Source organism: Ascaphus truei, chromosome 8, assembly GCF_040206685.1.
Source record: "Ascaphus truei isolate aAscTru1 chromosome 8, aAscTru1.hap1, whole genome shotgun sequence".
Lineage (NCBI taxonomy): Eukaryota > Metazoa > Chordata > Amphibia > Anura > Ascaphidae > Ascaphus > Ascaphus truei.
Genome location: NC_134490.1, coordinates 37,884,212 through 37,900,384, shown reverse-complemented (window position 1 = coordinate 37,900,384; position 16,173 = coordinate 37,884,212). Strand labels below are relative to the sequence as shown.

The 16,173-nt window shown below is 45.6% G+C and overlaps 2 protein-coding genes across 6 annotated transcripts in view; one reads left to right on the top strand and one right to left on the bottom strand.

Annotated features, from left to right (window-relative positions):
- The first annotated feature begins 362 nt into the window (after nt 1-362).
- On the top strand, nt 363-12,780 carry MADCAM1 (mucosal vascular addressin cell adhesion molecule 1). 2 transcript variants are annotated; one of them, XM_075611503.1, is made up of 5 exons: nt 363-554; nt 1,660-1,926; nt 2,506-2,817; nt 3,602-4,342; nt 11,234-12,780. In XM_075611503.1, exons 1-5 carry the CDS (start codon nt 497-499, stop codon nt 11,365-11,367), a joined length of 1,512 nt encoding a protein of 503 aa, XP_075467618.1. In that variant the 5' UTR covers nt 363-496; the 3' UTR covers nt 11,368-12,780. The 2 variants fall into 2 exon arrangements, with proteins under 2 accessions (XP_075467618.1, XP_075467617.1); XM_075611502.1 differs by having other exon boundaries at nt 367-554; nt 3,521-4,342.
- LOC142501519 (uncharacterized) overlaps nt 12,036-16,173 on the bottom strand; it is a 13,802-nt gene continuing 9,664 nt past the window's right edge. For all 4 annotated transcript variants that reach the window (XM_075611508.1, XM_075611509.1, XM_075611506.1 and 1 more), the window contains exon 3: nt 12,036-15,800. In XM_075611508.1, coding sequence (XP_075467623.1) covers nt 15,315-15,800 — 486 coding nt within the window. In that variant the 3' untranslated portion in view covers nt 12,036-15,314. The remainder of the gene's footprint in view (nt 15,801-16,173) is intronic.

Here is a 16,173-nt window from a genome sequence, read left to right as displayed (position 1 = left end):
GTACAGTGTGATATAACACGCAGAGAGATATAATAACACAGTACAGTGTGATATAACATGCATTGCTATATTGTAACACAGCGATATATAATATGGTTAGAGATATAATACCATGTACAGTAGAGTGATATAATTACATGCTAAGCTATATAACAGTATAATAGTATTATAATATTAATAACATCCAATGTGATATAAGACCCACTGATGTGATTCAAGCTCTTTTTGCAGCGAGGAAATTACAACTTTATTTTTTTACTTTAACCAATGCTCAACTGGAAGTTTATGGGTTAACCCCTTCCAGAAATGTGCTGGGAATGCCCCATCCTCTGAGTTCCCCTATCAGTTCTTCCTTCCCCACCTTCCTCAGTTTCCCCGCAGTCCAAGAAGCCCCCAATATCTGCCAAGGTCACACAAAGGGAAATATAAGCCAGCAGCAGAGCTTGGGAGAGCGGAGAGAGGAAGCTGTGAGCAAGAAGAGCAGAGCCCCGTGGCCATGGCTCCACCAGCACAGACCTGCTGCATGCTGCTGTATCTGACCCTTCTGTGCAACGGTGAGTCCTGTGCAGTGGGCAGCAGAGTACCACTACTTTCTCCCCTCTCACCCCCACCTAATAGATCTGGGTTTATATTATGACACAAGGTGGATGGTGGGCGAAGGATCCTTTATGAAATATAAATGCGCATTGAACAATAATATCATGGGGTTGGGGTACGAGCCTTATTGCGATTGTTACACCCAGACAGGGAGGATTAATAATCACGGCTTGTAATTCTGATGTAAAGTATTGCTCCAGATACACCCTACAAATAAATACTGCTTTCAACTTGTTTTATTTCTCTCTTTAAAACATATGACACGTTTTCTTGTTGCCCCAGATGGTGTGTTACTGATAATGGGGTTCAGATGAGCAGGGTGATTTAATCTCAGTGCATTAGTGCCGAGTAGGGGTGCTGAACCCCAGTCCTCAAACCCCTCAATAGGTCAGGTTTTCAGGATATCCCTGCTACAGCAAAGGTGGCTCAGTCAGAGGCTGAGCCTGTGATTGAGCCACATGTGCTGAAGCAGGGATATCCTGAAAACCTGACCTGTTGGGGGGGGGGGGGGGGTGGATTGAGGACTTGAGTTGAGCACCCCTGGTATAGAGTGTAGGACATTTCCCCTGTTCAGACCTGTTTCTATTCTCTCTCCATTACTTTGCTCAGTTAAATTCCTATCTGTTTAACCCTGTAAGTGATGGAGGGTACCTGAGTATGTCTCAGTGAGCAGAAACCTTACAAAAAGAGCCTGAAAAGGATTGTGTTCTCTTGTACATGTAACTGGTGAATAATTATATATTTTCTCTCTCCTCTGATCTCTCTCACACTTTCAACCACTTTCTACTTTTTTTTAACCTCTTTCTCTCTTCCACCTCGGCTCGCCCTCCCCTCTCCCTCCTTTGTACTCTCTCTCTCCCCCTCCCATTCTCTCCTCTCCATCTCTTCCCCCCTTTTTTCACTCAATCTTCTCTCCCACCTCGTTTTTCCCCTCTCCCTCCTTTCCCCCTCACCTCTCCCTCCTTTCCCCCTCTCCCCCGCCTATCTCTTATAATATATCTATCTCTCCCCCCCCTCTCTCTTCTGCTACATCTTACCCCCCCCACCTATACCTTTCTGCAGCTCAGCACTTTCTGACTATGCACCCTCAGAATCCCTTGGTGCCCCTGGGGGGCTCAGTTCAGCTTAACTGCTCCATTAATTGCCCCAGAGGTATAACTACCTGGAAGGGGCTGGACACCAATCTGGGGGGTCTTTACACTGCCCAGGGCCACAGCGTCCTAACCATCAGCAACGCCACCATCTCCATGGAGGGGACCAGGATCTGCGTGGGGAGCTGCCCCGGGAAGAAGGGAAACTTCCAGAGATCCCTGAATCTGCAGGTGTACGGTATGGATAGTACACTATGAATTCCTATATAGCGCCAACAGTGTGAGCAGCACTATACAAAACACATTACAATACAGGGAATTATAATGCAATAGGTGCATTAAACATACAAGCACGTTATATCGAAGGGAACCCCTGACCCGCAGAGCTTACAATCTAAGTGGGACATTGGGAGATTTGCAGAGGCAGTGCCTGGCCTTCATGGTGCGTACGTGTCTCCGTGGCCCCTGCCATGAAGATCATGTAATCTAATTCTGGTGCCTGAGGCACAGGGAGATAAAGTGACTTGCCCAAAGTCATAAGGAGCTGGGTCTAGACATGGGTTCAACCACTTCAAAGGTGGCAATATTGCCACTAAGCAACTGCCTATATATGTAAAAATATGCAATATTTCACTTTATTGCACCCCGATATATATGTACATAACATCTGTAATATTCCCATTATTGCACCCCAATATATGTACATAACATCTGTAATCTATCACATTATTGCACCTGAGTATTTGTATATAACATCTCTAATATATTCACATTATTGTACCCCAATACATGTTCAATTCCATGTTGTCTCCTGCAGCTCTCCCAGACTCCCTGCTCCTGACCCCCCACCCTGACGAGGACACCCCCTCCCTGAGCTGCTCCATGCGGGGGGTGTACCCGGGCGCGTCTGTAAGCCTGAGCTGTTATCGAGGCTCCGTGAGGCTGGAGACTCCCAGCCAGAGCCAGGAGATGGAGGAGGATGAGGAGGGGCTGAGCAGTCTCTCGTGGAGTTTGGGGTTACCCAGAGAGGAGGGCTGGGTGCCAGGGGTCACCTACAGATGTGAAGCACAGCTGGCTGTGGGTGACCAGGTGCTCAGAAGAGAGGGAACGCTACAGCTGCCAGCCAGAGGTACAAAAGTTTGCAAATCGTTAAGGCCCCGAAGCCAGCGCACTGTCCCCTCTATATCAATATGTTCCCTTAGTTGCTGCTGCCTTTTCATGCTGTCCGCAGGGATTCCTCCCTCTCGCCCCTTAGGCTGCGTCCCTGCTGGCGCTGAGTGTGCTGTGCGCTCGGCGCTTGCCGCTTTTACTTATTGCAGTCTTTATGTGTAAGTCCCCGCTCACACGGCGAGCGCTCGGGCACGCATGCTCACCCAAGCTTGGCGCTTGAGCAGATAAAAAAAAACTGACTTTGAAGCGCGCTCAACGTGCCCGCAACGCCCCCCCGTCCGCGCTTGCAAAATAGGCAGGACACCTGGCGCTCACGCTTGGTGACGTCACCAAGTTGGTGACGTCACCGCTTTCAAGCATGAGCGCGGTTTGCGCCAGCGGGGACGCAGCCTTACGCAGTAGACATCTAGAGATATCCGCTTGTAGATTTGAAGGCTCTCTGGACACTTTTAAAATGGCTGACGCTAGCTGTTCTAGCAACAAGTATATGTTCCAAATGTCGATTTTTAGGAGGGATTTGAGTTGAATTATTTGAGGGCCCCCTGTTTTTAGAATTGAAGTATCACACCGTGTTATTTATCCTGGGCATAGTTGTCATTGTGCCATTGTCCCCAAAGACCATATCAAAGACAAAGTTGCTGATAAAATATCTCTATTCCCAGCTGGGAGCCTGGAAGATGTCACCGCTCCTGTCACCAGCAGAGGGAGCCCTGACACTGGATTTACTACTCTAACCTCTGCAGGGTATCCCAACACTGAGCTTGAGATGCAGAAAGGATCCACACAGGGAAATGACCCTGAAACCTATGCTGAGAAACGTGTGACGGAGTCTGTGACACAGAGACACCCCAAAACTCCAACTGCCACCAGCCAGGGACTTTTAACAGAATCTGTCACCCATAATGACCTTAAGAGCACTAAGAGCACCCTCACAACAGTGCTGATCACAGGGGGGACTCCAACAGGTCGATCTGTCACCAGACGCGACCCCACATCACTGTCCACTACCCCCAGCGAGACCCCGACTGCTCTGCCTAGGATACAAGTGCACCCCAAAAGATGGGACCCCACATCGCTGCCTGCTACCCCCAGCGTGACACCGACTGCTCTGCCTAGAACTCAAGTGAACCCCAACAGATGGGACCCCACATCGCTGCCTGCTACCCCCAGCATGACACCGACTGCTCTACCTAGAACTCAAGTGAACCCCAACAGATGGGACCCCACATCGCTGCCCGCTATCCCCAGCGTGACACCGACTGCTCTGCCTAGAACTCAAGTGAACCCCAACAGATGGGACCCCACATCGCTGCCCGCTATCCCCAGCGAGACCCCGACTGCTCTGCCTAGGATACAAGTGCACCCCAAAAGACGGGACCCCACATCGCTGCCCTTTGCCCCCAGAGGGTCCCTCACAAGCAGATACATCACCAGCAGAGTGGTCCCCGCTGTTGAGGAGGTGCTAACCTCAGTAACATCCGGAGGTGAGATTGGGGGTATAGGAGGTGCAGGGCTCTGCAGACTTTTAATGTGGCAGACTGCCGATTTATCTCCTTTGCTGCCAGAGGGGTCTGCAACGTATCACTCTGCCCCTTATAATAACATGCAGACCGCAGAGTGATATAATATGTCTCTAACAATAGCCCTATAAATCCTTGTTTTGTGACAGGGCAGCCATCTTTAAGTTACCCGCTGTGTCCTATCAGACATTTTAACCCTCACATCCCCAGTATATCCCCCTCCAAAGTTTGTGCCTGTCCTCTGCCTGATCCATTTGCCTGCGAGGGAATCCCAGTGTGAGAGCTGCTGCACACAACACTCTGCGGGTGACAGAGGGAGGGGGGTGTCAGGGTGTAGAGCAGAACTTCCGAAGCTCAGGGGAAACTTGGAATGCGCCCAACACCTTGACGTGTGTGGGGGGTGGGGCTGCATCTGTATGTATGCGTGAGTATCTGTATACACGTGCATGTATGTGATTATATAAACATACAAATATATATATATATATGTAGAGGTATCTGTACCATGTTAGTCGAGCTTAATAATCAAAAACGAATAGACGATACTGTCTAGCCACAGAACGGTATTGTCTATTCGTTTTTGATTATATATATATTGCAAAAGAGAGGCCAGGCGCTCCAAAATGCAAAAAAAAGGGTGATAGTTAGTGCTCAACCTTTCGGTTCTCGCAGGAGCCTTTTTGAAGCTCTTGAAGAAGACTCCTGAGAGCCGAAACGTTGAGTATTAAACGTGACTTTCTTTGCATTTTGGAGCACCTGGCCTCTCTTTTGCCCCTCGGACAGTATGCACCCAGTATATTTATTCTTAATACTTCTTCCTTAGTGAGTGCCCTGTGGTTTTTTTTTTTTCTTCTTCTTCCTCCCTCTCCTCAAGCAAAACCAGAATGTATTACCCACACACTAGTGGTCTTCCTCAGGGCTGATTAAAAGGGACATAGGCCGCTCCTTGCAATACAAGCACCCACATTAGAATACCTTTTACATTTACATTTTTTTTAAATTTAGTCCTTAAGCACCATATCCCTATTTTTTGTTTACGTACGTTTATGTACACAAACATGCTTATTTGTATATTTATGTGTGCGCATATATCTAACCGTGTGTGTGTGTGTGTGTGTGTGTGTGTGTGTGTATGTATATATATTGTATGTATTTATGTATGTATGTAGAATAAATGAGTTCTTCAGTATTAGGTGATACCTTTTTTATTGGACTAACAATTTATGTCATAGGACTATGACTGGACTAACACGGCTATTTTCTGCTTTATGTATGTATGTATGTATATATGTCAAAATGAAACAGTTGGCACTCTCGTAGTATCCAGTAAGTCCTGGTGCTTATCCCATACGTCATAGATAGGTATAGTTACCAAATGCAGGTCCGACAATAAGGAGACAGCACACAGATGTAAGTATTCAATAACGTGTATTAATAATTTGGGGCACAGAAACTGACGTTTCAGTCCACGCAGAGGGACCTTCCTCAGGGTTGTGCAAAGATCAAGTGATAGTGACACATTTATACCTGCACCCAGGTGTATCCTATCACCAAAAAGCAATTTAAAAATCACAAATCCCGCGAAATCTGCCAGCTAGTGGTAAAATCGGCGCCATTTTGAATCAACAGCCAAATTCACAAAGTCACGTGTGGCAGGTAAGTAAGCCACCATCTTGCCAGGTACCCGGCTGTTAGGAAGCGTCTTCGGGTTACCATGGCAAACACAATCGTGTATAGACATAGCCCGGCGCATGCGCGCTGGTGTAGGAATGGCCAATGATCATCACTTAGAACATGACGCCAGTACATGACGCGGGGGACACCCCGAAGGACGGGGGTGAGTGATAAAGGGATGTGGGGGTTGGGGGTAGGATTGCCATGTAATGGAAGAACAGTCAGTTGGTGTAGGTATTTCAATATAGTTGTGAGGAAGCTTTTTGTTTCAAACATTTTTTTATTAGGTAGAAGTTACAGATCGGGTAAATCGTCATTACAGGTAGTCTTCCATACCTACTCGGATACATTTTATATAATATAAAGAAAAAGGAAAGAGAAACTTTGACCGGTTGAGAGGGATCATCTTCCTTTGGTGGAACAGTTCCTCTCTATTAGATTGGTAATCTGATAGGCCCCTATCCATGGGGATCAGAGTGACCAGCCAGAGATAGAGAGGAGAAAGGGTAAGAGGGAGGGGTGGGCAGAGTTGGTCGGGGAATCAGGGGAGGGAGTGGGAGAGGGGGCAGGAGGTGGAGGGTGGGAAGGGGGGGGGAGTGTTGAACCCCCTCGCGGCCTCCGGTCCCAGACCCCCCCAGCGACTGTCCTTAAATTGCTTTTTGCTACTAACGAAGGCATATCTGCTCTTCTAAGGTTTTTAACTGTGTCTTCACCTTTGGCTATCTTATTTCGGGGGGAATGTTTGCGAGGTGTGCAGACATCAGGAAGCTTTTAATAGATGTTTTATAAAAATCATCCAAGCTTAAAGTCTTCATTCAAGCCCAAAGGTGCCATGGTTTTGAGCTCGAAGATGAGTCTTGCCTCAAGTTGTAGAAGGACTTTGCTTCTGTCTCCTCCTCGAGCTGGGACTTGTCCTTACAGAATCGGCATACAGCGCATTGTAGCCAAACTGTGCCTGTTTTGTTTGAAGGGACTGGCCACAGGTAGGTATTTCAGGTCCACATCCTTATCCGTGCTCTGTAGTGCCTTTCTGATTGTAGAGCGGTGATTGCCTATTCTTTCTTTTAGCATTCTAGTGGTTTTCCCAATGTAGGATAGCCCGCATGGGCATTTTATGAGATATTCTACATATCTGGACTCGCAGTTGAGATAATGTTTGATTTAAATTGGCGTGCCACTGTGTGGATGTGAGAAGGTTGGACCCGTTTGCATGAATTGGCAGTTGGTGCCCCCGTGGCACCTGTATGCCCCTGGCTTCCTTGCCAGCCATGTTTTTGAAGGTGTGTATTTGGTAACTGGGTCTGACTGTGTTAGTAAGTCATGTAAAATTTGTAGTGACAACTGCGCTCCAGTGTTTGATCACACAAATGATGGAGAAAAGAACTCAGGCTAATAAGACATAACATCCTCTGTGGGGCCAAAAGATCCCTGAGGTAGGGGCAAGCAATAAACCCCCATAATACCTCCAATGGGGATGGTCCCCCTCAAAGTGTTAAAAGTACTTACATATTGCACTGGTCCTTTGGATTCCTGGTAGACGTGCAGCCAAGTAGATATGGATAGCTGTAGAGAAAAGAGGAAACTGGCGCACAGTCCAATGAAGTGGGTCCCAGGATAACAAAAATAAATAGTTATTGAATTGAAAACATCCAAACGGAGGAGAGCAACCTCCACAGGTTTGGATGTTTTCACATCAATAAATATTTATTTTTGTTATCCTGGGACCCACTTCATTGGACTGTGCGCCAGTTTCCTCTTTTCTCTGTGTTAGTAAGTCACCCAGACTGTGTCCCCGCCCATAGCAAAACAGTGGAGGCTCTTTAAAAAATCCGCCAATCTTGTTGTCATTAGCCAGTATGTGCCAGCTCTTCTGCACACTGCTTTGGATGAAGCTGGTGGCCGTGCTGTATGTGCTGATGATATTAAAACGGTTTGTCCCAGAGGTTTTCACATGTGGTACTAGTAGTGCCCCCGTTAGTCTGTCTCACTTTGGTTAGTGCTTCCTCAATCTCTTTTGAGCTGTAGCCTGTCATAGAAGCACAGTGCCATTCTGATAAGAGCACTCTCTACTTCCTGTGGATCGCTTGTTATTCTCTTGACCCGTAATGATTGCGTGTTAGGGAGTCCTCTCGTGAGTGGCATGGGGTGATGACTGGTGGCGTATCACAAGGTATTTTTGTCTGTGGGCTTGTGGAAGAGCCTGGTGGCTAATGCTCCATTGGTCTTATATACAACGGTGTCCAGGAATGTGACCCTGTTCTGACTAAAATTAGCAGTGAAGCGTATTGTTGAGGGGATATTGTTAAGATGGTAAATGAAGTGTAGTAACTCCGTTTCCTGTCCACCCCATACAGTAAACATGTCATCGATATTATTTATTTATTTATCAAATATTTTACCAGGAAGTTATACATTGAGGAAGATATAACGTATGTACTTACTGTATGTGGTGGACAGGAAACGGAGTTACTACAATTCATTAACCATCTTAACCATGGTAACCGAGACGCCAAGACGGCATGGGAACTCTGTATGCTCTTGCGTATTACATCTCCCAGAGTGCTATGGTATGTGGACCAATTAGAAATACTTCCTGCATCTTGGCCAATCAGAAGTTCGGAACGCTGTGATGTCACACCAAGGAAGTATTCATGCATCAGCTCAGGATTTTTGAGGAGTTCTTTCTGGGACTTTTTGGAGCTTATTCTCCTACCAGGTTTTGCTGAAATAGAGCGTGGTTCATGTGCATTATATCCTTAACATTTTCTCTTTGAGGTGCGGGACTCATTTTTTCATCTTATCCTTTTGGATTTACTTTATTTACATTTTCCTCTATCACATAGGGAGGTTTTGTTACAGGGTTAAAGGGAAGTACCATTGGACACCTTTTGTGCCTTTGGAAACGGGCCTGAAGAAGGGGTCTTAACCCCCGAAACGTTGCCCCCTCTTCCCCTGCATCACTTTTTGCTTGCACCCCCTCCCCTTTTCCCACCCCATTGCTTCCCCTTTCCCTGCGTTTTTTCCCATTCTCCCTTGTCTCATATCGTATATTGCATTTTGACTTATACCCTTCGGGGGGGGGGGGGGGGGGGTTCTTTTCTTTATGAAATCAATTTGGCTTATACCGTTTTCCATTTGTCTTTTATGAGTGCTGGGAATATTGTTTTTTGTGTTCAGTGATTGTTGTGGAGGAAAAAGGGTTCCTCCTTGTTCCACATTGCACCATTTACTACCCATATTCGCTACTTTGCGTGCTGTCTATGTTTTGCTTTATTGAAATACCTACACCAACTGACTGTTCTTCCATTACATGGCTATCTTACCCCTAACCCCCCCCCCTCATCCCTTTATCACTCACCCCCCTCATCCCTTTATCACTCACCCCCTCATCCCTTTATCACTCACCCCCCTCATCCCTTTATCACTCACCCCCATCCTTCGGGGTGTCACCCGCGTAATGTACTGCTGTCATGTTCTAAGTGATGATCATTGGCCATTCCGACACCAGCGCGCATGCGCTGGGCTATGTCTATACACGATTACGTTTGCCATGGTAACCCGAAGACGCTTCCTAACAGCCGGGTACCTGACATTTTTCAAAGACAAGCACCAACCAAGATGGCGGCTTGCTTACCTGCCACACGTGACTTCACGTAATTTGAATGTTGAGTCAAAATGGCGCCGATTTCACCACTGATGGACATCAGCTGTCAGCGTTCGCGGAATTTGTGATTTTTAAATTGCTTTTTGGTGATGGGATACACCTGGGTGCAGGTATAAATATGTGTCATTTGATCTTTGCACAACCGAGGAAGGTCCCTCTGCGTGGACTGAAACGTCGGTTTCTGTGCCCTGAATTCTTAATACACGTTTATTGAATACTTACATCTGTGTTCGTCTCCTTATTGCCGGCCTGCATTCGGTAACTATATATCTATCTATCTATATCCAAAAGATTGACCTAGGCGCAAGTGGAGACAAGAAAGAAAAACATAGGGTAGTATGTTCGGACAATTTGACACATAAAAGGTACGATATGCACTCACAGCGTTAAGATAAATTCAAGCCTTGTATCCACTCTGGGATCTGGAACAATGTAGGGAATCTGGAACGTCCAGCAGCACGTATTCCACAGCCAAGTGATATCTCGTACGTTGCATTACATGTAGAAAGGAAGGTAAGAAACACACAAATAGTGTAACACAGTTTTAATAAAAATATATAATCCAATAAAAGTAGGTAAAAAACTCACACTTTAGGAGTTCTTATAAAACGGTTGAGAATTCAGAGTATCTCACACTCAGAAGATCAGCAGAATATCATTAGCCCTTTATGAGTGTGAGATACTCTGAATTCTCAACCGTTTTATAAGAACTCCTAAAGTGTGAGTTTTTTACCTACATTTATTGGATTATATATTTTTATTAAAACTGTGTTACACTATTTGTGTGTTTCTTACCTTCCTTTCTACATGTAATGCAACGTACGAGATATCACTTGGCTGTGGAATACGTGCTGCTGGACGTTCCAGATTCCCTACATTGTTCCAGATCCCAGAGTGGATACAAGGCTTGAATTTATCTTAACGCTGTGAGTGCATATCGTACCTTTTATGGGTCAAATTGTCAGAACATACTACCCTATGTTTTTCTTTCTTGTCTCCACTTGCGCCTAGGTCAATCTTTTGGAAATCTTTCGTTACCAGCCTGTGGAGCGGTAGACCTTTTGGCAGCAGACTGAGTCAGGGAAAGTTAGATTGTTAGGGTTTATACCCTCCGCTATATGTGGTAAATATATTATTTTATAATCTCTGTGTGATTGCGCTAGGTGTATTTCTTTTCTGTATATATATATTTATGCAGTGTTCGACAAACCTATACATTTGCACGCCCAGGGCGAGTGGATTTAACATCGTGGCGAGCTTCTATTGGCCCAAGCAGCACACGTGTGATACTAGGTGGCGAGTAGATTTTTTTGTACGGCGAGTAGATTTTTTGGTGATTTGTCGACCACTGTATATATGTGTGTATATGTTTGTATGTTTAAATGTGTGTATGCTGTATATAGGTATGACTATATTTGTGTGTCATATAAATGACAGTCTGGGTCAGAGCCCAGGTTCCTGCTGTGTGTTACTCAGGATGCCTGCAGTATTTAACGCTGCCTGTTTTAATGTTTCAGACGGGCTACAGGACAGCCTGGCACCGACGTGGATGCTCCTCTCTACGCTGGGTCTGGCAGGGAGTTTACTGCTGTCTCTGCAGCTCTGGAGACGCATGAAACGAAAAAGATCCTTCCAACCCAAACACATGTAGTGAATCAGAGAGACTGCCTGCGAGGCACAGGAGACATCAGGCTCTGGGGTCGCTTCATACAACCCATACTGCAAACACTGCTGCTAATGTCTCCACTGGCAGTGAAGGTGTTAAAAGGTGCAACTCCCACACAGTAGGCCAGGAAACAGAACTTTCACAGTCTAACTGGCATACCTAAAGAAATCTAACCATGCTAATACCAAAATGGTTTTTGGGGGAGGGAAATGAGTAACAAGTTGAATTTCTTTGGGGCCTCTCAATGGGGAATTGTTTGTCAAGCAAATGTTTTCTTCATCCTTATCAGAGAGCCAATAAAGATAAGGGGTTATTCTGGCTGTACAAGCACTTGACACTCGCACTCTCACACTCTCTCATATTTGGGTGGGAAAAAGTTTGTTAATCATCCAGATGAAACCCGTTAAACATGTCACTGGACTTCGTTAACTTTGGGCCGTGGAGGAATGGCCCCCTTTTAAAGGGTGCGGCAGCCTGTAGCATTTTCAGCCTTGATTTGCAGTCGCGAGCCACCCAGGTTTGGACATTAAATCCCTTGTTTGTTAACCCGGTCGCACCCATCCCTCGGCCGGGGTGCCCGTAGACTTTGTGGCGCAGTGAAAGTGTCCCGTCTCTTCCTGTTGTGGAGGGAGGAACTAAACAAAACACTGAGCCTGTGACAAAAAAAAAGGTTATTTATTGAGGATAACATGTTGCAAGATCTCCTGGTATTCTGAGCAGAGGGTCTGTGCACAGGGCTACTCTGATTTATATTAGGGGCTTTGCAGGGATCACTGGGGCATTGTAAAAGAAGAGGTCCTCGCCCGATTTGCACATTTAGTAAATTATGAGGAAAATCTCATCTGACCGCATTAGGGGGGAAAAAAAGTTTCACTTTTATTCATTTGCAAAGAATGGAAAGGGCTTGTGTAATAAATTCCTGTTTTGTAGAAAAGAACTGGAAATGTAGGTTTCATAGGTTAGATAAAAAGCAGGGGGTATTTTACAAACCCTAAAAACGCTGCGCTGTCGTGAGGCAGAGAGCATTCTGGGTACGGAAGCTAAATTAGGGAGGGATGCAGACTTGCAGCTTTTATAACCATTACATCCTTAATACAGGTATAGGTATGCATTTGGAAAGCAAGGCTACGCATGCTACACACACACTAAATTGGAAAAAATTAGGTCAATCCTTGATGGAAAAGGATTTAGGAGTGCTTGTAGACAGCAGGCTTAGTAATAGTGCCCAATGACATGCAGTAGCTGCAAAGCCCAACAGCATAATAGGGGTGTAGATAGAGTAATTTTACCTATGTATATATCCTATACACTGAGTGCAGTTTTCGGCACTACCCCATAAAAAAAAAACAAAAAAAAGACATTATGGAACTAGAAAATGTACAGAGAATAGCCACCATATGAATAGTAAGCAGTGAGGAAACTGTCCAAATTAGGTTTGTTTACATTACAAAAGAGGCGTCTATGAGGGCATATGATTCCTATTTACAAATACATTCAAGGTCAATACAAGGAACTTTCAAAGAGAACTATTCATCCCAAGGACAGTAAATATGACACAGGATCATTAGTTGAGATTAGAGGAATGGTGATTTCACCAGCAGCAAAGGATTCTTTACAGTAAGGGCAGAGGGCAGTGGGCAGTCAAAATGTGACATTTACCACCGGTGGAGACTGATGGCAGATACAGGAGATCGCTTTAATAAAAGGTTAGACATCCTTTTAAAAGAAAAGGAACACAGTGATATACCACAAGTCAAATATAGGAAGGATGTTGATCCAGGGAGAAATCGAATTGCTGTTATTGGAGTCCAAGTAAAGTGTTTTTCTCCTTCTGATATATCATTGGATATTGTTTCACAGTTTTTTTTGTTTGCCTTCCCCTGGATCAATATACCGGTAAATACAAATATAAAATGATTATCTCCGGCGTCTTAAATTAAACATTATGTGAACTCAATGGATATAGATCTTGTTTCAAATTCATCTACTATGTAATGTGTTCGTGATACTAAACTCTCAGAGCAGAACCTCACACACCATGCACCGGTGTGTCTGCATGACAGGCAGTGCCCTTCTCTGGGGTATTGGGGATATGTATCAAGGTAACACAATTTGCATTCATTACATTTTTTTGGGAGTCAATCTGCACTGGTGTACAAAACGTTATTTGAGTTTATGTCCTGTACACAGAGGATATAATACAACTTCAAACCTGGTCGATATTGTTGATGTAATCTGTGATACGCCTCATAATACTTCTCCCTTAAACTCCTCCTTTAACTGCTTCCTATGACACCACCCCTAACTGCTCTCACCGACAGCCCCAATAACTGCTCCCCAACTCTCTCAGTGATACATTAAAACAAAGGGACGGAACTGAAACAGACTCTTCATCATAATGCCCACATGTGACCCTTGATACATCCATCCATCCTTGGATGATCGCCCTCTTCTGGGTTTCCACCTTCTCCTGAAGCTGCTGTTCTCCATGGACTCCAGAATAGTTCTGTCTCTTTCAATCCCTTTGTGACCCGTGTAACACCCTCCCTATTGAGGTTACTATATAGGGTTAAAGGAGCATTTTAGTCAACCACCCTGGTGATGGCGTTCTGCCAATCACCAGGCAGGAGTTTAGCCCCGCCCCTTCTCACCCAGATACAAGCTAAATGAGGAGGACGATTCTAGGGACAGTTAGGGACAGTTGCCTCGGACCTCTGGAGGAGGAGCTGAGGACTCATTTGTATATAGTTGTAAATATAAATAGGTAAATATGTTAGAATAGTAAGCTGCCAGGTAACTAGTGTCAGGAATAGAGCAATAAGATAGTTGCATGGATATGCCAGGTTATTAAGGTCTGGATAGTGTTCTGGTTTATGTAAGGCTGACAGGGTAGAGCAGGGGAACGCAATCTTTTCCCCCTGCGCACCCCTCCCTCCTCGTTACCGTAGTTCCCAGCGTCATGACGTCGCGTTACCATAGGTTTCAGGGTAAATCAATGTGATGTTCAGCCATAAGCACAGTTTGTGTATGGTATAGATAACCTGATAGTTATCAGATATGTTGTACAGTGTTATCTAGTATGTATTACTTACATATTGCCCTCATTGACAATAGATGTGTTAGTGAAAAATATGGGTATGTTTATGGTAAATAGTGTAATGTGTTATATGGGTATTCCTGGTATAGGCCCCGGATGTTGAGGACAACATCTATTTTTGTAAGGGGAGAGTGTAACCCCCTCCCTATTGAGGTTACTATATATTAACCTCAATAGGGAGGGGGATACATGAGTGCATGTCAGTGATTCAGGGTAACTACAGTGCAAGATCATGTGCATCATGTGCAGAGTTCTGTAACAATAATGACGTAAGACAGAATAGTGTTCACTTGAGTGAGACTCAATACTGGGAATGAATGAAATACCCACATGAGCGAGATGTCCTCTTAATGAGTAAGATACACCCTTAATGAGTGAAAATGGCCCTAAATGAGCAAGATACCCCCTTAATATGTTAGAATGCCCCTTAATGAGCAAGATACCTACTTAAAGCAGCAGTGCGACCGTGGCACCCCGTCCCCAAAACTCAACTGGGATTTCCTGAATCTTGAGATACTCACATGGGAAGGTGCCGCCGGTTACTTCCTGATTGTTTAACCCAACGCTGGAGATTTAAACACCATTTTGTTTCTCCTAAAAGGTGATACTACTTGCTTCATCTACTGTACCCCGATAAGTATGTAGTGACACAACCCCGCCTGCACAACCCCCACAGGAGCTGAAATTAACACATTTCAGCTGAGGTGGCCCCCTGCTTCCTATGTAAAAAAATAAAAAATGTGGGAAACTGTCTCAAACCCTCATAATGTGTGGCTTCCAACGATTAACCCCACCACACTAATCCCTGTAATCACTGCAGTGCCGCCCCGGGAGGTTAGATGTGAGCCGTCCTCTGGTGCTTCAGCATGTTCGACTTGTGGTTGAAGGACCGTTTGCAGCGCTTGCAGGAGAAAGGCGAGTCCTCCTGGTGTGTCCGCCGGTGCTGCAGGAAGGTGGAGAAGTGGGTGAAGCTCTTGTCGCACTCTGGGCACCGGAACGGCTTCTCCCCGGTGTGAATCCTGCGATGCTCCCGCAACGACGCCTCCCACTTGAAGCGCTTGTCGCACTCGGTGCAGGAGAAGGGCTTCTCCTCCGTGTGGATGCGCATGTGCTTAATGAGGCACGAGGTGCGCTTGAAGCTCTTCTCGCAGGACTCGCACTTGAAGGGGGACAGGTCGGAGTGCACCGTGCTGTGCTTGCTCAGGTCTCCCGCCAGCTTAAACCGCTTGCCGCACGTCTTGCATTTGTGCGGGCGCCGGTTCGAGTGCACCAGCCGGTGCTTGATGAGATCCGCGCAGCGTGTGAAGTTCTTCTTGCACACCTGGGGGTGCATGAAAACACGACATAGAAACACCCGCAAAGTGGTGTGTGCATAAGGGGGAGTGGGATTTAAGCAAGGGTTGCTTAACCTCGAGCGTTTGGGGGATAACAGCACAAGGTTTATAAAAGGATGGGGGGGCCCTTCTTGGAGCAAAGGGGTTAATCACTGTTGTATTTAAAGTCCCTTCATGAAGACCAGGAATTCACTGCATGTCATGTCTTTGTGACTCGCTTGAACATCACGTTCCTGCCTTGTATAGTGGGATATGCCAAATTATATAATTATTTTTTTTAATAGGATTAATTTGGATCCCCCCACACTTTAGGTTTCAGGATTTATTCTTATTATGGGGGCTTGGAGGGGGGGGATTAGG